Here is a 20,029-nt window from a genome sequence, read left to right as displayed (position 1 = left end):
AAATTCATCATGATAAGTATAGGATACATCCGCAAATGGGATTCAAATCAACAGAAACTCACGTTGTGAGACACTCGTTTGAAAAAAAAATTGTTCATTGTTCAACCTTTGATCAGATTATCGTTTATTTTGCACTCCGGTATCTCGACAACAAACAATATACAGACTTGCCGGACCAGACACCGTAATTAAAAACTATACGCACATGATAGGTTTCATTTTAATGACCCCACTATAATCATACATATATGCCCAATTGCCCATACGCAAGGCAATAAGAAAACTTATAAATAATACACAGTATAATAATTTTCACATCTTCGCTGTGTTTCCGTGGTTGAATTTTATTTGCGATAAGAGATCCGAATATCTTAACTAATTGATTATTCTCGTTCATTCGAGACTGTCTATTTTTTTGAATGTTTTTGGTGGAAATCTAGAAAATTCTATTGTATATTTATAAAGAAATCGGTCGCCGGTTCTTCGAGAATTCGAAATCAAATCTGAACTGATCTTACCCTTCGCTATAGTGCTCGTGAGCTTATAAGTAGGTACTTCGCGTGCCATTAGAATTTGTTCGCGATCGGGAGAATCTACAAGTAATCGTTACGATCGTTTTGCATTGAAGGTACTTACGTTGTTTTGCTCAGTCGACGAGAAATATTTATTTTCAAAGTGTATTTTTGAAACTGTCGGTCTATTTTATATGTTTTTTAACGAACAAAAATTTGTTAAGTAAATGAAATAGGTATCTGTTCAGAAGTGTACTTACTCATTTTTGTTTTTTAACGTGCAAATTGTAATTGAAAAGTTTAGTTGCGAATATTTACTGTAAGTAAGTACTTATAAATGTAGACTTCCTATTCTTTTACAAAAGTCAATTGTATTTTTTGCATAATATTTTTTTTTTAATTTTAAAAACACTATTTATATGACCTGTAAATGATGATAGTTGGTTAGGAAATGAAATTTTAAAAATACTTCTTTTTCTCATTTTCATTTCGCAGCATGCAACTCCATGAACTCGAATCTTGATTTAAAATAATTTTTTGTGTCCTATCCATCAAAATTTCATTAGCTAGGAGTACTTACTCGAAAAATTTTCATGTCTTTCATCAATATTTCTTTTTTATTTCGAAAATATAACATCATAACACGAAGCTATTTTTCTCCAGGTGACATCTGCAAATATGTTTCAACACGTCGTAAATTCACGCCCGGAAATAAATAAACCCTTATCAGCAAAATATGTGAAGTAAGTTCGTTGGTAACACCTTCGTATTATTTTTATTAGGTAATATTAATAACTTGCTGATTATGTATGTAAAAAGGGAGTTTCTTATGGAATGGATGAAGTATTATTAATATGGTTGTGATAAGGGTCAATTACACAAAATTAGCAAAGGTACCTAATGAAGAATTTACTTGAAAGATACTCGATCGCAAAAATGTCAAATGTAACATTTAGGGATTGCGGCCTGCGGGATGTTTTTTTAAAAATGCATCTCATCTTGTGAAGTACTAAAAAAGTTGTCATAAGAAAAAAATTTTAAAAATCGTCTTGAAAAAAGTTAGGTACCTACTCAATTTATTCTTTGCCAAAAATACAACTAAAATAAAATTTTTTAATTTTTTAAAAATTTGGTCAAACTTTGAATAAAAAAATTGAATATCCGAAATAAAAAGAAAAAACTATCAAAAAAAATAAGTGTTTGATGACTTTTCAATTTCTATATTTCAAAAAGTTGCAGTTAATTCAATTTTCTATCATCATTTTAAAAGACCATATTTTGCCATAAAGTGCGCTGATATTTTTACTGAAACTCGTCAATTTTTTTTATAACAATGATTTGAACTGTCTGCATGATTTAAAAATTTTATTCAATCAACGTAGGTATTATTTTCTGAACTTACACAATCAATGACTCACATTTGAAGCATCAACGGTTATTTTAAAACGCTCGATATTATGTAATTGTAATATTATGGGAAATTAATTTTGAATTCCGCAAAAAAAGGTTATATATATGTATTATCGCTCATGTTCGTGCACATTTCACGGACATGTGAGTTCTTGGTACCTTAATCAAATAATACATAATACCCTATAATCGCGTATATTTTCAGACATTCAAAATCGATAATAATTTTTTCCATCGTTATTTTTAGAATTGATACAATTTATTACGATCAAAGATCAAATCAATCATGTGTCAAAAAATGTGATCTGCATTTGCTCACCTTAACGTGTATAATCATTGGATATCCTAAAATATATTGTCATTTAGCCTCGTACTCGTGTCATGAACTTCTGTCATCTGTCACCTTTCAACAGGATAAAAATAAAATGCATTTTTTAGTGAATAGTTGACGGGAAATTGATGAAGACCTTCGAAATCTTAGCTTTACTTCCTTTTTTTCTGATTTGAGAAATTAACATCAGGCTGGTCTTCGTCATTTTCTTATCCATTAAGTATCAAATTTATCAAAATGGGAGGAAAATTTTTTTTTTTAAATGGAAAAAATTAAAATCAGAATTAGCATTAACCATCATTCTCTTATCAAAATGAAAGGAAAATTATTTTTTACGTATAAGTACATTTTTTTTGAATACCTTGATGTAGATGATGCTAATTTTTTGCAGTATTTTGCTGCAATTGTATTAGATACTAACCTATATATTTTGTTTTTCTTATGCAGAAGTTTCGCTTACCCCACATTCAAGAAAAGATTGCCTGATATTTTACAAGGTATCATCGAAGACTTGAAAAACAAAGAAGAATTTGAATCGAAATACGGAGAAGTAAGTATACCCAGTCGAAGTAAATCATATGTCACTCCATTCAAGCCTATATTATGCATTTCTCTTCTTAAAACAAAATAAAATGCTACTGTGATTTTTAGAAAGCCGTTAAAGAACTCGATGCAGTCATTGAGAAAATCACATCGCTCAAGAGTGGTATGGAAAATGATCAACCTTTAGTCGAAATAAACGCAAACGGTTCGTTTTCCAAACACGCCGCTATTTATAACAAAGAAATAAAACAAAGGCAGCAGGAAAATGAAGGAAAACCTCCAACCTGGTTCCAAACCGACTGGCTTTTCGCCGAATGCTACAATTACTTCAAACTGCACGACATTTTCTACACTAGGTATACTTTTTATCATTTTTTATATTATCATTATTATTATTATTACTTATATCTTAAGATAAGCATTGGCTTTTCCTTTGTTTTTGTGCAGCTCGTATTTAAACGAATACGATCCATTTTTGAGGGTGAAAAACGATACTCTATTAGCTTCCAAAGGACCTGTCTTGCAGCTGAGTAAATGCATCGTTGATAATCAAGCCAAGTGTTTATTCACTTCTAAGGAAAGAAAAGATATGTTCATTTTCTTATTGAAGGTAAATACATAAATTTATATCTACTCGTGCTTACTTAATTTAATCATAATTATTCCGATTTCTTTCGTGTTCAAGGAGGTATATTTATAGAATTACCTACCTACAAATATCTATACGCTAGATTTTATACTTATCGATATCGTAATGTTCGCTTCTTGATTCATTCTCTGTTTTATGATTTGAAAATATTCGATTTACTCGTTCGATTAATTTCTAGTGTTCGCTTTGGGGTAATAAAGCTGACTTGTCGTTATCCTGCGGAAAACCAGTTGCAGCCAATGAAGAAACATTTGCAGAAATGAACTTAATGGATAGAAATATTCTAGTCAACGATTTAGAAGAAGTTTACAATCTTTTGAATACTAACGAAGAACAAATCATCGGTACATAGCTTTTTATGTGTTTCTTTTTACTCGTATTATGTAATGCGAGCTGCATTACAGCTACCTACACTTATTAGGGCTACAATGATTCGTATCTTTTTCCAGATATCGTTTTGGATAACGCCGGATACGAGTTATTCAACGATTTGTGTTTCGCTGATTACCTCGTGAAAGCTAATTTCGCCAAAAAAGTCATTTTCCATGGTAAATTGATTCCTTGGTTCGTATCTGACGCCACTGCCATAGATTTCACCTCCATCTTCGATATATTACTAAATCAATTGAAATCCGAACACATAGTTACGCTTGTTCAAGAATGGTCGAAACATTTGGAAAATGGTACCCATAACTCTCTAACTGTTCATCGAATAATTTCAAACTTATATCTACGATTAGAGTTGCATTAATTATTCTGTAAATTATACTTAAACATCTACTTTTACAGATAAATGGGAATTCCGTGCAGAACCATTCTGGATTACACCCTACGATTACAGCAAAATGTCAACCGTAGATCCGGAACAATATGCTCAACTAGCCAAACACAAATTAACCATTTTCAAAGGCGACTTGAACTACCGGAAATTAGTCGGTGATATTTACTGGGAACCTACGACTAGTTTTAAAACTGCTTTACGAGGCTTTGAACCCACTAATGTACTATCACTACGAACTGTAAAAGCTGATACTATAGCTGGCTTGAAAGAAGGTGTTTTCGAAGAACTTACGGATAAAGATCCGAGTTGGTTAATAACCGGAGAGTATGCGCTTATTCAGCTTCTAAAAAAGAAATAATCTGATGTTTTTTAAAATGAATTTTTATCACTTTTTACGAAAGATATATCTAGTACTTAGGTATCAATTTTTATACTATTATGAATGCAGCTTTTTAAATAAAATATTTTAAGAAAGCGGTGTACTGATGTTATCTTGTTCGTTTACTTTCGTTTTTTTTTTGTTTATTTTTAGTTTTCTGAAATTTTGTTGGGTTTTTCGGAAGGAAGGGAGGGGGGGGGGTAATCTTGATTTTAATTTTCTTCGTTTATTTTCAGTTTTTCGAGTGTTTTGGTTTCAATTTTCAATTTCGACCTTTTATAAGATTTTCGTTTCAATTCTGCACATGGGTTTTTTTATTCTTCGTTTCAAATTTTCAATTTTTTTTTGTTTTTTCGTCTTCTACGATTTTTGTGCTATTTTTTCATGTTTTTTTATTACAATTCTTATTGAAATTTTGTTCGTTTTGAGCCATTCTGCAGCCTCCAGCGTGATTTTCAATTTCTCCAGAATTTTGAAATTGCTCTAGAAGGCGTGGATAAATTTCATGGAGGCTCCAGAGTGGCTCAAAATGCTGAAATTCGGACTTAGGGGTTGGTTTTAGACTACATACAGAGATTCGTGTGAATTTCAAGAATTTCCTTGCCAAGAGGGAACTATGTAATATTTTCCTGCGATTAACGAAGTAAGTTTACTTACTCTCAGGCTTTTTTGGTAGTTTCCTGTTTCAATTTTGATTTTTCATAAGATTTTGTTCTCAAGTTTTTTTTTATTTGTTCATTTTTTTTTAATTTTCTGGGTTTTGTTTTCGATTTTAAATTTTCAGAATTTTTAATTTTGATTTTTCTGACATTTTTTCAATTTTTCATAAGTTTTTATTTTATTTTTTGAATTTGATTTTTTCAACAATTTTTTTGTTCATTTTCGGTTTTGGTATCAATTTTTCCAAAATTTTGTTTGTTTATTTTCGGTTTTTTGCATCCTCTTGGTCATAGCTTTCAATTTTGAAATTTTCATGTTGTTTATTAGTTTTAATTTTTCCAAAATTTTATTGTTCTTTCATTTTCGTTTTTTTTTTTAAATTTTTCGGATGTATTATTTTATAGGTTTTTGTTGTTTTTTAATCTCAACTTTCAAATTTCAATTTTTCTGAAATCTTAAATCTCCTTTTTTTGGAGGGGGAGGGGGAGAGGTTATTTCAATTTGAATTTTTCCATTTTTGTTTTCGCTCGTTTTTAGGGGTTCACTTTCTGTTTTAATTTTTCGCAGATCGCGTTCATTTTCGTTTTTTAAATATTCCATTTTTTCATCATTTTTCATTTTATTCTTCACTTCTTTTAAATAGGTAGGTACCTTACCTATCCAGAAGGGTAATAATTAGGAGAAGGGAACCAGTCGGCTTCTCTTTCATAACTACTCACTCTCTTCCATTTTAAAACCTACCATGTACCAACAACATTGATCAAAAAAATACATACTCTCGTTATGAGTCAAGCATACTTTAATTAGTAGTCAATTCACTTATAAAAACGTTCGAAATGAAATTTTAAAAAAGAGGGGAAAACATCATTTAAAACGAAAATAAAATAAAAATAATACAATAAAAAATAAGAAGCTGTTTTGATAATAGAAAATCGTGGCACAGACTTAATAATACGATATCTCGCATACTTGGATTAAAAAAGAAAGTAGTCGCTACATTCAATGTGCTCATTAAAAGGGTTTTACACTACACATTAAGGAGGATAAACAAGAGAAGTAAAAATAAAGGAAGTATTCCATACAAAATGTATAAAACTTAAATACTCGTACAATCAAAATAATGATTCACGCTGCATACTGCCAGGTTCACTATATTACTCGACATTTTTTACGCGATTACCAAAAAATGCATTGACATGATAGCAAACAAATGACGAACATTTGTAAGTACATTATTACGGTAATCGCATACAGAGTATAGGTACTATTTAAATTATTTTCCATTTACTAAAATGTAGAGCTAACGAATAAAAATAAAATAATCATAATCGGGTGAGGGATCAGGCGCATTCCATGATTCCCAATTCTTTTTTTTTTCTCGTTTCCATCTGCCCTTTAATAGGGCGCGTAACGCGACGAACTGCGCGAACTTTCTCTATAGAAATAAATAATTCTCGGTTTTAAAAACAATCTTTATGACAGGGGTACTGACAAGGGAACCTTTTGAGGTGTCACACTCCGATTTGAACGAGACCGCGATTTTTGGAAAGAGCATAGTCTAAAACCCCCAAAACCGAATTTTCAGCTGCCCAAGTTCATTTTTCGATTTTTGGCGAATTTTTGAAAATTCAAAATTGACTGTTTTTGGCGATTTATGCTTTTTTTTTAAAAAAAAAAGTACGTACTTGATCAATAAAAATGGTCAAAGTAAGTTCCGAAACTAATATTAATTACCCAAATTTCACCATTTCCAGCCATTCTGGAGCCTCCAGCGCGATTTTTCAATTCCTCCAGAATTTTGAATTTACTCCAGAAGGTGTGAATATGAAGTTGGACAGCTAAAAATCGAGTTGTATATTTTATTACACTCGACCTGTTTAACGAGTTTATCCACATTTGAGCCGATTTTGGGAGTGACACCTTAAGAATGGTTTTTTGACCAGCTTTTTTCAAAATTGAAAAATCCAAAAAATCAAAAGATAACCGTTTGTGAGGAAATTTTTGAAATTTGCGCGAATCGCTGCATTTCTTTATTTCAAGAACTAACCCCCGGAGCGCAAATTCTACCATTTCCTGCCGTTTTGGAGCGAGAGTGACACCTCAAAAAACCACTCTTGAGGTGTCACTCTCAAAATCGGCTGAAATGTGGATAAACTCGTTAAACAGGTCGAGAGTAATATAAACCACGATTTTTAGCTACCTAACTTCATATTCACACCTTCTGGAGCAAATTCAAAATTCTGGAGAAATTGAAAATCGCGCTGGAGGCTCCAGAATGGCTGGAAATGGTGAAATATGGTTTTGGATAATTAATATTAGTTTCGGGACTCATTTTGACCATTTTTATTGATCAAGTACGTACTTTTTTTAAAAAAAGCATAAATCGCCAAAAACAGTCAATTTTGAATTTTCAAAAATTCGCCAAAAATCGAAAAATGAACTTGGGCAGCTGAAAATTTGGTTTTGGGGGTTTTAGACTATGCTCTTTCCAAAAATCGCGGTCCCGTTCAAATCGGAGAGTGACACTTCAAGAGGTTCCCTTGTGAGTTGAATTGAGTAAGTGCTCAGCACGATGAAAATATTCAAGTATGAGAACGAAAACTTGAACTTACCGAGCGCTTTCTGAACGTCTAGAGGAATATTCATCGTACACATGTCTTCTGGAATAAAATTTAATACGAATTAATTAACGAATAATTACCTATAAAGATAGACTGCGTTATCCAAAATATGAATGAACAAATCGTTAAAGCAAAATTGATATGAACTTGTATCTTACTGCAATCCAATTTTTAAATTCAAAATTCTTCAAAAATGCTCAAAAAACATTCTCGTCGAAATATTTGAGCTTCTTGCGAAATTCGAACCAATTACTTACGATAGGTCACGTAACACTTTTTCAAAACATTCAAAAATCGTGATCAAACTCTGGTCACAAAATTTTTCAAAAATGCTCAAAAATGAGAAATTGAAATTTTTCGCAAAATTTTAACCTTGCATAAATCCAAACTATGTCTTTTCTGACATTTCAAAGTCATATCTAAAATTTTAAAAAATTAATTTTTCGCTTTCAAAACGTAAAATTTTAGTCAAAGTTACCCTTTTCGCCAGTTAGACCACAAACAATACATCTGTTCTCTGATCAACTTATTTCAATCGTAATGTTCATTCATATACCGGATTGACGTTCAAAAAAAAAAAAAAAAAAGACAAAATAATCACCTTCTGTCATCATACGGATCCAACGCACGAGCATATTCATCGTACGCGCGGCTGCTCCTGTATCACAAATTCACAGATTAGAATACACTAGAAACATTTGCAGATAATTCTTTGGAAAAATTACATTCCATAGGCAAAATAAATCGTTAATTTCATTCGAGTAAAAATCTTATTCAAAATGATCAACTTAATCAATAGTTACGTTCACGTTCCGGTCTTGGATAATCCGATTCTTGCGGTGCGTCGCGCCGGTTCGTATCTTATATTTCTATGGTACGATGATATTACACCATTTTTTAATTTTTCACCCCTATTTACTTTTTTATGTACCTATACCTATGTACGTCGTACAGCAAGCACGTGACGCGAAATACTCAATTGCGGTCGGTCATCGTACACGTCGGTCGAGACGAGTAGCAAAATATACAGCGAAAATCCTATCCCTTGTTGCTAGAGTTAATTTGTATGGACGCTAGGAAGACCCTAATTCCAAAAAATCTGACTTCAAACCGCATCTTTCGCCCGGAAAACTTACCATTTACCAAACCTCGGCCAGGATTTTCGCTTGAATCGCGCGCGACACAGAAGATAACGGAGTCGATTACACGTGGTCGTGTTTTTCTCACAAGACAGATCACACGACAAGCAAGACAGACAGAGAAACAGATTATACCGGAGCACGTATACAAGCAAGTGAATTCCTTACGTGTATTTGGAAGGCGAACGACGGCTGAACATGTCGTATTCGGAATCCCGCGACGATGCCAAACGAGTGGCAACACCGGGCGGTGGCGGAGGCGGCATTAAATCGCGTCTCGATGATAAACGGCTGTATTCGCGTTCGTCGTCGTAACGTTCGACTGATCTTTCGAAACGATCAAAATACCGATCGTAAAACTCCTACAACAAATATACGTCGTGATTTTTACACACACAGCGAAATACACAGCAATCGTCGTAAGATCTTCTCGTTGAAAACGACGCAAAAACGAGTGAATGTGAAAATATCCGTTAATCGCTGCGTAATTATAATTTAATAAAATAAAAATATTATGTACATCTATGGTTCAATATCGTCGGTTGCGAGTGGGGCGACGATGGTAACGTTGGTTCGCGTTCGAAATCGCACGCCATATCCTCGGTTTCATTTTGGTAAGCAATGAAATTCGGTTTCTCGAGAAGGAAAGCTCAAACATCATAAAAAATTGTTTGCAAGATTTTCACTGTTTTTGCCTATTGTAGAATTACAACCAAAGAACGAGGTCCTCGATGAGGAGATGGTAGGTGCGATTTCGAACGAATTTTATTCAGAGAAATACATACGATAAAGGATACAGCCGAGTGAGAGTGGTCAGCGATCGATCGACGTTCTCGTACTCAAATTTTTCTCAAAAAAAGTAATTTGAGTAACCAAAAAGTAACCAACAAAAATTTTAATGCAAAAAAAACTTTCGAAAATTTCGATAGCAGTTTTTTCAAAAAAACATCAAAATTCGAATAAAACCTATCTTTGAAAAAAAAACTACCAAAGCTCAAAACATATAATCATCAACATTTCTAAAGTCAACTACTCGTAGATCGAAATGCAAAAAGGGCACGAAAAAAATATTGGATTCCGGAAACATAATCGAAAAATGTATTAAACTACAGAAAAAATTGCAAAATTGCAAGAAGAGGGGGAAGTCTACCGAAACAGCGAGGAACAAAATTTAATCTTATATTCAAAATCATTTCAAAAAACCAAACACAAAAATACCCAATGTAAAATAGCAGAAATGTTGACTAGGATTTGATGAAAAAAAAATTATTCGACCGTTGAGAAATAATAAACAATAATTTGTAAAAAAAATTCCACAAATAAGAATTATTATTTTAGAACGGGAAATTTATTAAAATCAACAAGAAAAGGGCGGCGGGGGAGGGGGCGGGGCGGAGAGATTGCAATCCAAATTTGGAAAAAAAGTGATTTGTGAAAATCATTTTTTTAAAATTCGAATACAAAAAAATGTACCTCGCTTCAAAAAAGAAAAAAAAATCCTCCAAAAACTGTCAATAATTGACTCGATTCAAAAAAAATGGAAAAAAGGTGACAAAGTTATTGAAATTGAGAGAAAATCACCAAAACAGGAAGCAGAGCAAAGATCAAGGGGGAAAAAATGGTCAAAAAATAATGTTGAAAAATCTCTTCGTGATCTTCTTTTAATATGTAAATCAAAATCATAAGTCTCTAAGAATAAAACTCGAGAGCGAAATTCAAAATGAACCAAAAAACAGAGTTTCGTCAAAATTTAAAAAGTTGAAAAAAAACTCACGAAGATTCCAGAATAAAAATCCGATTAGAAGTAGAAAAACGCCACCGAAAAAATTAAGGTAAACAGCGCTAAAATTAAAGAAAAAACATCGCAAGAATCGGAAGAAAAAACTCACGAAATTTAACGACGATAAAATTGCGAAACTCAAAAATTTAGACACAAAAGGAAACACGAAAATTCAGGGGAAAATCGTCGAAAAATTGGAAAATGAAATTTACGAGAATTCAAAAGAATAAAACTTGAAAAAGAATCGAGAAATCCTCAAAAAAAATTCTAAAATAAAACCATCAAATCTCCAAAAAGTCCCAAAAATTTGAAAATAATCTGCGTGAACAAAGGAATTCCGCAAAAAATTGGACAGAAAAAATTACTAAACTTTCAGGCTGAAATAGGAGACAATTTTATAAAAAATCTCGAAAATTCAAGAAAAAATGTTTCGCTGAAATTAAGAACAAAAATTTAGGTAGAAAAACGAATCAACAAAATTCAAAACAAAATTATGGAAATGATGAAAATGGAACTCTCGAAAATTCAGTTCGCCAAAAATCGTTAAGAATTCAGAACAGAAAACTCACGCAAAATTAAAATTAGGTATAAATTCAGATATAAATCAAAAAATTTTTGAGAAGAATCGTCGAAAAAGTTCTTGCAAAACACACAAGATGATTCAACAGAGAAAAATAATCCGAACTTGAAAAAAAAAAATTGTTCAAAGAGAGTGGAAATCCGGGGGACCTTCCAAAAAAACAAAGTCATCAAATCTTGAAGAAACTTCCTTCCCTTCTCGAAAAAAAAGATCAAAATTTTAAGGAAATCATGATTTTTGGAATTTGGAAGGAAAAAAAATCACAATTCCACAAAAAAGTATGCTAAAAAATCACTTTTTTTTTTAAGCACGAAACTCAGAAACTTCTCCAAAGAAAAGAGAAAAAAATCATCAAAACACTCGAAAAAAGAGAACTCGCGAAAATTCAACAAAAATCATACCTGCCAGAATAAACCTGCCCCGAAAGAAAAAAAAGGGTGTTTAGGACAAAATTCCAAAATGTGTCAAGATTCAGATTGCCCAGGAATAATTGATAAATTTGATTTTGGAAGATCAATACACCAAGCGAAGGACAATTTTTCACCGAAATTTTATAGAAAAAATGTTTTTATTTCAGAAAGTGGCCATGGCCATTTTTGAAAAACGATAAGGGTTTTCAAAATATTTTAATAAAATTACCAAAAATCAAAAAATACATCTAAAGAAAAATCTACAAAAATTCAAAAGAAAATTCACCAAATCGGCGAAGAAAAAAATTCGCAAAATTCAAAAAAAAAACCATCGAACCGAAATAAGGAAAAATCCAGACTACTTGAGCAATAAAATCACACAAGCTCGAGGGAAAATTTTTATGAAAAAATCACGACAATTCAAGGTGATAAAATTCGGCAAAAAAAATCATCAAAATTCAGATCAAAATAATGGGAACAAAACAGGAGAAAATTTACTAAAAACCCTCGAAAAATTCAAAAACAATAATACCTACCTGGTCGAAAATTTTGAAGAAAAAAAAAAGGAAATTTGTGAAAAAACTCGGAAAAAGTAACTTTTAGTAACCAACATTTTTAAAAAGTAACCAAAAGTTACTATTAGTAACTTGGTTACTTAAAAAGTAACCGAGTACAAACCCTGCGTTCTGAACTGATCAAATTCCAAACGAGGAAATCGTATCAGCAAAGACACTTTATGTCGACTCAGCTGTATCCTTACTCAATCTGGTACGGCGATGGTCGCGTCGCGTTCATTCGTCATTCAATACTACATAATAGATGAAGGAAACTCGCGCGTCATTCGTTTTCGTTTCCGCTGTGACGCCGATTACAAAGTTAACGAATACAATAAACGCTAAAGGGGCATACGGCACGAGTCGTGGAGCTAAAATTAGCGTCGTCGACCGTCGTAATCGATCAATCAAGCAATAAGCTATTCGAATTGTCGTACTGTCGAAAAAAAAAAAACAAACACCAAAATAAGTTGCTAACGGGCGTCATACGTATACGTACTCTAGGATCGGCTAACATTCCGTAAGGATTCAAGATCCTTTCTCGAACGAACGATGCAGATGGCGGCGGAGGTGGAGGTGGATACAGATCCCTAGACGAAAACGTCGAAGGTAACGATAACGCTTGCATTCCTCTAGGATCGTACGCTGTAGCGTATCTGTGAAAATATACACACACGTGATTTATTATCAACACACGACGATAAGTTGACAGGAAATGATTTTCGGATACTTACACCGCTGTAGCTGCGGCAGCAGTGGCTGATAAAGCAGCAGAGGCATTTTTCGAGCACTCTTTCGACCAATGACCGGTACGTCCGCATCTAAAATACAATATTATTTTTCACGTTTGATCACTTAAAAAAAATAGGATAAGGTACTCGAGAGGTACAACTCACTTATAACATCGTTGAGGATCATCCATTCCGGGATGTTGTCTGACGCGACTATTAGAAATCTGCACTTTCATCGGATGACCTTCGGCCATTTCGAAACCATTCAATTCTTTCAACAATTTGGTCAAATCGTTCGTATCGATATGCTACACGATAAATGTGGACAAATCCGAGACACATCACAATAATGTCATTCGTACAAATCTAACTACATATAATACTCGATTCGACGACAAACGACCATCGCAAAATACTCACCACGAATCCGTAATTTCGAATAATATCGCATTCGACGACCGTACCGTACTTGGAGAACAAAGCGCGAACTTCAGCAGCCTTACTTCTATCTGGTAGATTACCGACGAATATTTTCACCGTAGGCGTATTCGGACCTTTGCGACTAGTGGCCGCTTCAACCTTAATCGCAGTACCGTTCACCAAAGAATTGTTTAAATTTTTAATCGCCTCGCGACCGGATTCTTCGTCTTCCATGTGCTGCGACCGATTAGTAAAAATTTTCGTTACGATAAAATTACCTCAGAGTAGACGATACGAGAAATATAGTAGCCTCTGTGTGAGGGTAAATTACCACGAAACCGAAATTCTTCACGATGTCGCATTCTACGACCGGACCGTATTTTTCGAACAATGGTTTCACCTCCGTAGCGCTGGTGCCGTCTGGTAAATTGCCGACGAATATTTTGAAAGTTCCAGCTTTATTGAAACCAGGCATTTTACTGCTGCTCTCAATATTCGGTTTCGATTCTGTAACATTGAAAATACTCCATTAGACTTGACTACTCTTCTTTAATAGTTAGTCAATATGAGCTATTACGCTCGTAAGGTAAAGGGCTTTTCTGGCAAAACAACGTAAGACTTTTGGTCAATTCCACACAAAGTGACAGGGTGCACAGCTTTTACCCTAGTTTTAGCTGCTTTCTTCGTAATCGTATAGTGTGACTTTATAGTTGATGGTAAGAAGAAAAATTACATCTATATTCCATTGGGAAAAGACATGAAAGCTTCACCCTATCAGCCTTCGAGAGAGTTTAGCGACCAAAAAGACATACTCAATAGGAGTAATCCACCAACGAATTTTGCGCAGAATTGAAAACTTCGAACTCAGAACTGGGCTGCTTAAGCTCAAGGTATCGAATTACGGTCGACGATAAATACTAATTTAATATAGACTATCGTAAAGAGAAACAAAAATACTCGTGTACTCGAACACGAAATCGGCCAAATCTATAACGTTACTAACCTTGTAACATCAAAAAATTCAATTATGCAGGTAGGAGTTGGATGGATTACGACGTTGGCACTTGGAATATCCAATTCGATAAATATCTTCAATTAACTCTGAAATAAGAATATTAATTGTTTCAAAAATTACAAACACACATCTAACAATTCACATTATCACAATTCAAATTTCAAAATGGACAGACGACAGACACCGGTCACGAGATGACGGGACGGGCACGGGAGGCATAATGAGCGCCTCTAACGAGTAAACCATGGACCATGAAAACTGAATAACTATTGGTCTATTGCTTCCAAATTTTGCAGTTTTAATTTTTTTTCTTTTGCCATAGCTTCTTACAATTATTAATTTTACTTTGCCAGTTTGCCGTAAAAAAAGCATTTTGAAATTTTTGCCGTAGAAAAAAAATGTGAAACGCTACGGTCATTATAAAAAGGCCTTTAAATAATAAATCGTTCAAAAGTTATTCTATTCAGGTTCAAACTCAAAGTTGTAAAATCAGTTAGTCCTGCAGAGTAAAATTCAAACTTTGAATTTATAAATCACCGAAAATTTTCAGTGAGCAGGAGCACGACTACCTTTACCTTTTGCAACAAAATTCAAGTCCAAAGTTTAAAAAATGGGTGATCCGCGTAATAAAGCATCCTTAACCTTTTCACTGCTACGAGCCACTATCGACACGCGTCAATTGGCAACTGTCAGCTCCGTTAGATGGCGCTGCATCGCGTTGTGTATGATAACGAAAGGGGGATAAAATTACGATACTACATTACTTATATGGAGAATTCGTGGTTTTTAATTAGCAATATTTAGAAAAAGAAATGCGGTTAAGAGTTGATTTTTTTTTTAAAAATGAAGTGTGAACTTCGCGCTTTTCAGGAATGTACTTTTTTCCTACTCAGAGTTTTTTATGTTAACAAAAAACCACGTAGAATGAAAGCCGTTTTCAGCTGTTATCATACATACAATTCCATTTTACGTGAATAAAATGTCGGAGAAAATTATTCAACTTTATTTTTATCAAGACACATTATGATAACACAATCAAAATTTCAATTTTTCTTTGTCAAAAATTGAAAATTGTGTGTGTAATAACAGCTGAAAAAGACGAAAAGGGCCTTCATTCTACATGGTTTTTTGTTGATATGAAAAACTCTGAGCAGGAAAAAATTTACATTCCTAGAAAGTGTGAAGTTCACTCTTCATTTTAAAAAAAAAAGTAAATTTCTAGCACATTTCTATATTTTTAAATTAATTTTTGAAAAACGTGAATTCTCCCATAAGAGCAATGTAATTTGAAAATGTTATCCCCTTTTCGTTAGTTAGGAGAGTAGCCACTAGATGGCGACTACTTTGCTGACAGTTGCCAATTTAGAGAGAATGTTCTGGTTTACCTCCGGGTAAACCACCCACAGGCGAGAATAACGTGTACCTTAGGGAATGTTACAATCAGGTTTACCTAGGGGTAAACCCCGACGAAAATTTCAAGGAATGTTACCATGTATGTTTACTCGAGAGCAGAGTTGGCGCGATTCGAATCGCGTGAAAGAATCGAGAAAGAATCCGATTCTCACGATTCGAATCGGATTCGAATCGCGGTTCCCCAAGTCAAAAGAATCGGAAAATGCAGGAATCCGATTCCCTTTTATAGAGAATCGCACCTCCTCGATTCCCTGCGATTCCTTGCAGATGTTTTTCACCTGTTAAAACAGTAAAATGTACTATTTTTAATGCCTTTTAAGTCATGCATTTGCATTTTGTAATTTGGGACTGATGACATTTTTTTAAAGGTCGGCTGTTGTATGAAAATATCGCGAATCAGTGATTCTATAGAGTGAAGGAATCGTGCAACGTAAGAATCGGATCCTCTTTAATGGAGAATCGCGCCTTCTCGATTCCCTGCGATTCCCTGCTCACAGCAACAAACTAAAGAATAGAACATGCAAAATGAGCATACACCAAGTTGGGGAAATTACTCATTTCATTTCAGATTCATTTGTGAAGTCCTGAAGTTGAAAAAAAAATAGTATTTGGGAATCGGAATCGGAGGGAATCGAGAACCGCTAAAGAATCGGATTCAGAACCGGATTCGCTTTGTGAAAGAATCGAGACTGGAGAATCGCGATTCTCCCAAGTATGAGAATCGTAATTCAGGAATCCGATTCTGACGAACCGAGGAATCGCGCCAACTCTGCTCGAGAGTAAACCCAGACAAAATTTTCAATTTTATCATGCATTTGGTAAGATAAGATTTTGTTTTCAGTGTTGGGGGGCGCGCTCGGCTTCGCCTCGCGCGTGTCCGTCTTTGACTATATATACATGGACTACTATCTTCATTGTTGCCGATGAAGCCGAAGTAATAGAGGTACTAGATCGGGAGCATCGGGAATTTTCATGCGCGCGCAGGAATCCCACCCACCCTCGCACCTTCCAATCACGGTGAACCACGGAGCGACGAACACCCTCCTACGTTCCAACAACCGCTACGCTCGTTGCAACGAAATCTCGCGCATGCTCAGAGCCCATGTCCCGATCTAGTACCTCTATTGCTTTGGCTTCACGATTCCCATTCAACAACAATAGGAGATAGCAGTCCATGTATATATAGTCAAAGGTGTCCGTATCTCCTACTTTTGCTACGCGAGTACTCCTCGTGAATCGGGCGCTTCGCGCCCTCGCGGCCCCTCAAGGGCCGCACTCGGAGCAAGAGCTCGCTTCGCTCACTCTGCACGTATTCGGTCGGGCGCTTCGCGCCCTCCCTCAATATTAACATATCGGCATTTAACCTAACCTTAACCTAACCTCTCTTTAATAATTACAAAATCATGCCGAATAGGACCATGCTGCTTTCTAGTTTCTACCTACTGCTCAATGATGCAATATTGTCCAAAAAATTCATTATTCTATAAAAAAAATCAAAAAAATTGATTAAAATAAAATCAATTTTCTGTCAAAATCAAAAATCAACTCGTAAATGGTAAAAATGAAAAATTGTAAAAAAAAATTGAAAAAATTTGTGCTCAAATAAAAAATAAAATAAAATAATTATTTGCCTACACAATATTTTATTATTTTATCTGTCAAAATCAAAATCAAGCAAAAATTGAATTATCAAAAAAAAAAAAAATTGATTTCAGGGAATGTTATGATGCATGTTTACTTAGAAGTAAACCCTAACAAATTGATCAACAAATGTTAGGGTGCATGTTTACTCGAGAGTAAACCAATACAATGAATTAATGTGCAGATTTACCAAAGGTAAACCTAAAAATTGACTTTCCTTGAAGTACACTTCATTCTCACCCAGGATAAGGGTAAACCTTGTTTTGGTAAACCTGTGTTTTTACATTCTCTCCAATTCGACTTCTCAGCCACTATAGTGGCTTTTGAAAAATTTTCCTGTCTTGCTACGAGCCACTATAGTGGCTTTCAATTGGACTCGATTTTTTTTTTGGTTTTTAATTTCTTTTATGAAAAATATATCATTTTTAATGAACTAGTATCCTTACTGACACCTAAATACACGAAATTGAATGAAAACAAACCCTCCCTTACCCTGGCATGCGCCAAAGAACAAAAAAAATTCGGTTGAATCTCGTGTTTGGTCACTTTTTGTACCCTAACTTAGCACAGAGGGTATTTTTCCTCGTTTCATCATGTCAAAACTTGTCAACATCGCGCTCTCTGGTATTTCTTGCTTCAGTACGTTAGGTGATTCTGTCGTCCATGGTTCGCCCCTGTGTTGATAATTTTTTTGATTTTTTAAATTTTTTTTTTCGATTTTTTTGATTTTTCCTCCGTTTGTGGGTTATTCTTAACTTAGCACAGGAGGCGTGCAAAATCATTCCTAACTTAGCAGTGTAAAGGTTAAGTAGTTAAGTTAGGCGAATATACTTTTCACTTTTCAGTTTTTTTTAATTTTGTACACTTTTTCAACTTCAAAAACTGCATAAAGTATCGACGTATCGAGAAATAAAAAGCAAAGAGGTGATCACAGACAATTTCAAGCAATTTTTATTAAAAATTTTATTTTTACCGCTTACGCCTGTTCTACAACTTTGAACCAGAGTATAATAACTTTCTAACAACCAAAGTTACAGCACTTACAGCTCTCAGTAAAAAACAAAATTAATGAGAAAATTCTTATTCCGTCAGTACAGTTTGCTTTTTTAAAACACCCATGTACACCTAGGTACTCACTGAAAATTTTGAGCACGATTCAAAGTGGACCCAGACCCAGAAAAAATCCAATAATGAAATGTTACGGAAAACTCAAAAAATTGTAAGTATAGAAATATTTTATCGCCTGTAATTTTGATCCCGGAAAATTTTCATGTAAAAGATCGCAGATGATGCAAGATGAATAAAGAGTGATTGATGTTTAATGAATTTTGCGATGAAAATAAAAGAAAATTGTAAAAAAGTTGGAAAATAAAAATAATACAGAGTTGCAAAATCGTGTAAAATAATAATAAAAAATTTTAAAAAATAAAAAAATTAATTTTAAAAAAAACTGAGTCATTGTTAAACGACAAAAAAATGCGTAAAACTATTAAAACGAAATGATATTTTAAAAAAAATTAAAATTAAAGCGAGGACTCCGACGACTCTCAAATCGCAAAATGCGCTACTCTCACGTCTATAGACACTGTACCTGCGGGAAGACAACGAACTGGCAGCCATCTTGGCTGAATTACGTGTGTCATGCCAATTTATCCCGCTGGGTGCTTTTGGCTGCGCTGGTGTCGAATTCTTGAACGAAGTACGAGTAACGAGTACCATGCGAACTGCGAAGTACAGCGCGCGCAGCCAAGAGCATCACTACCATCCCTCTTCCCCGTCGCCTGCAAACTGACGTACAGCGCAGCCAAAATCACCCAGCGGGAGAAATTGGCATGACACAAGATTTTACTACCGTCCCTTTTCCCCGTTACCTGCAGTTCGGTGTCTTACCCGGAGGGCACAGGTACAGTGTCTATACTCACGTCTCAACGGAAATAAAAATAAAAGATAAGATGTTTGTTCAGTTTCGGTTGTCGATTTCAGCCAATCACCGAGCTACATCTCATCAGTCACACACTTACACCGAGGTGAGAGTTTTCGATCTTCGCCCGCAACCCGCAATGCCCGCATCTTGAATCTACTTGAAAAACTTGTAAATTGATAATTTGTCATTGTCAATTTGCGCAAATTTAGACCTTTGGAGGAAAGAAATTGTATTTTTTGGTGATTTTTGGAACTTTTATAATAGAGAACGTGAAAATCGCCACCCCAATTTAAACTGTCAAACATCAGACCAAAAATGTTACGTTAAGTGGACATACGTGGATTATAAGTGGAAGCCTCGTTGTTTTTGAAGTCATAATGTGTAAGTAAAATGAGTAACTTTTCAGTTAATTTTTAATCAGTTTAAAATTTAACTACCGCTTTTTATTGCAAAATCCTCACTAAAACGATGTGAAATGGTGTCCTGAAGAAGAATTTTTTCAAAATTTCCCAGGCAAGATGAAATAATTGGTAACA

At 34.3% G+C, this 20,029-nt stretch overlaps 2 protein-coding genes and 1 long non-coding RNA gene across 6 annotated transcripts in view; 2 read left to right on the top strand and 1 right to left on the bottom strand.

Annotated features, from left to right (window-relative positions):
• Nucleotides 1-294: 294 nt before the first annotated feature.
• LOC135842894 (damage-control phosphatase ARMT1-like) lies at nucleotides 295-4,704 on the top strand. 3 transcript variants are annotated; one of them, XM_065360576.1, is made up of 8 exons: nucleotides 295-628; nucleotides 1,176-1,255; nucleotides 2,701-2,803; nucleotides 2,905-3,152; nucleotides 3,244-3,406; nucleotides 3,624-3,789; nucleotides 3,895-4,128; nucleotides 4,235-4,704. In XM_065360576.1, exons 2-8 carry the CDS (start codon nucleotides 1,191-1,193, stop codon nucleotides 4,582-4,584), a joined length of 1,329 nt encoding a protein of 442 aa, XP_065216648.1. In that variant the 5' UTR covers nucleotides 295-628; nucleotides 1,176-1,190; the 3' UTR covers nucleotides 4,585-4,704. The 3 variants fall into 3 exon arrangements, with proteins under 3 accessions (XP_065216648.1, XP_065216647.1, XP_065216646.1); XM_065360575.1 differs by having other exon boundaries at nucleotides 295-831; XM_065360574.1 differs by having other exon boundaries at nucleotides 295-835.
• Nucleotides 4,705-6,046: 1,342 nt separating this feature from the next.
• LOC135842895 (RNA-binding protein lark-like) overlaps nucleotides 6,047-20,029 on the bottom strand; it is a 14,688-nt gene continuing 705 nt past the window's right edge. Inside the window, exons 2-11 of one of the 2 annotated variants that reach the window (XM_065360577.1) lie at nucleotides 14,504-14,601; nucleotides 13,832-14,007; nucleotides 13,501-13,737; nucleotides 13,246-13,388; nucleotides 13,084-13,170; nucleotides 12,849-13,005; nucleotides 9,194-9,387; nucleotides 8,488-8,544; nucleotides 7,878-7,925; nucleotides 6,047-6,700 (exon numbers count right to left, since the gene is read on the bottom strand). In XM_065360577.1, coding sequence (XP_065216649.1) covers nucleotides 6,661-6,700; nucleotides 7,878-7,925; nucleotides 8,488-8,544; nucleotides 9,194-9,387; nucleotides 12,849-13,005; nucleotides 13,084-13,170; nucleotides 13,246-13,388; nucleotides 13,501-13,737; nucleotides 13,832-14,007; nucleotides 14,504-14,513 — 1,149 coding nt within the window. In that variant the 5' untranslated portion in view covers nucleotides 14,514-14,601 and the 3' untranslated portion in view covers nucleotides 6,047-6,660. Of the gene's footprint in view, nucleotides 6,701-7,877; nucleotides 7,926-8,487; nucleotides 8,545-9,193; nucleotides 9,388-12,848; nucleotides 13,006-13,083; nucleotides 13,171-13,245; nucleotides 13,389-13,500; nucleotides 13,738-13,831; nucleotides 14,008-14,503; nucleotides 14,749-20,029 lie in introns of those variants that run through there. The other variant, XM_065360578.1, reaches the window with a different exon arrangement.
• Nucleotides 19,287-20,029, top strand: part of LOC135842897 (uncharacterized) — a 26,639-nt gene continuing 25,896 nt past the window's right edge. The window contains exon 1 of the long non-coding RNA XR_010558209.1: nucleotides 19,287-19,874. This is a non-coding gene — a long non-coding RNA (uncharacterized LOC135842897). The remainder of the gene's footprint in view (nucleotides 19,875-20,029) is intronic.

This window comes from Planococcus citri, chromosome 4 (genome assembly GCF_950023065.1).
Source record: "Planococcus citri chromosome 4, ihPlaCitr1.1, whole genome shotgun sequence".
NCBI classification, from domain to species: domain Eukaryota; kingdom Metazoa; phylum Arthropoda; class Insecta; order Hemiptera; family Pseudococcidae; genus Planococcus; species Planococcus citri.
The sequence above is the reverse complement of the archived record's forward strand: the minus strand, read 5'-3'. Positions and strand labels throughout refer to the sequence as shown.

What these genes read in the sequence shown, in the direction of transcription:
- LOC135842894 (XM_065360576.1), top strand. Translation starts at nt 1,191, where the DNA reads ATGTTTCAACACGTCGTAAATTCACGCCCGGAAATAAATAAACCCTTA. An exon ending in CACGACATTTTCTACACTAG is followed by an intron (nt 3,153 to 3,243) that starts GTATACTTTTTA and finishes GTTTTTGTGCAG; the next exon opens with CTCGTATTTAAACGAATACG. An exon ending in TGTTCATTTTCTTATTGAAG is followed by an intron (nt 3,407 to 3,623) that starts GTAAATACATAA and finishes ATTAATTTCTAG; the next exon opens with TGTTCGCTTTGGGGTAATAA.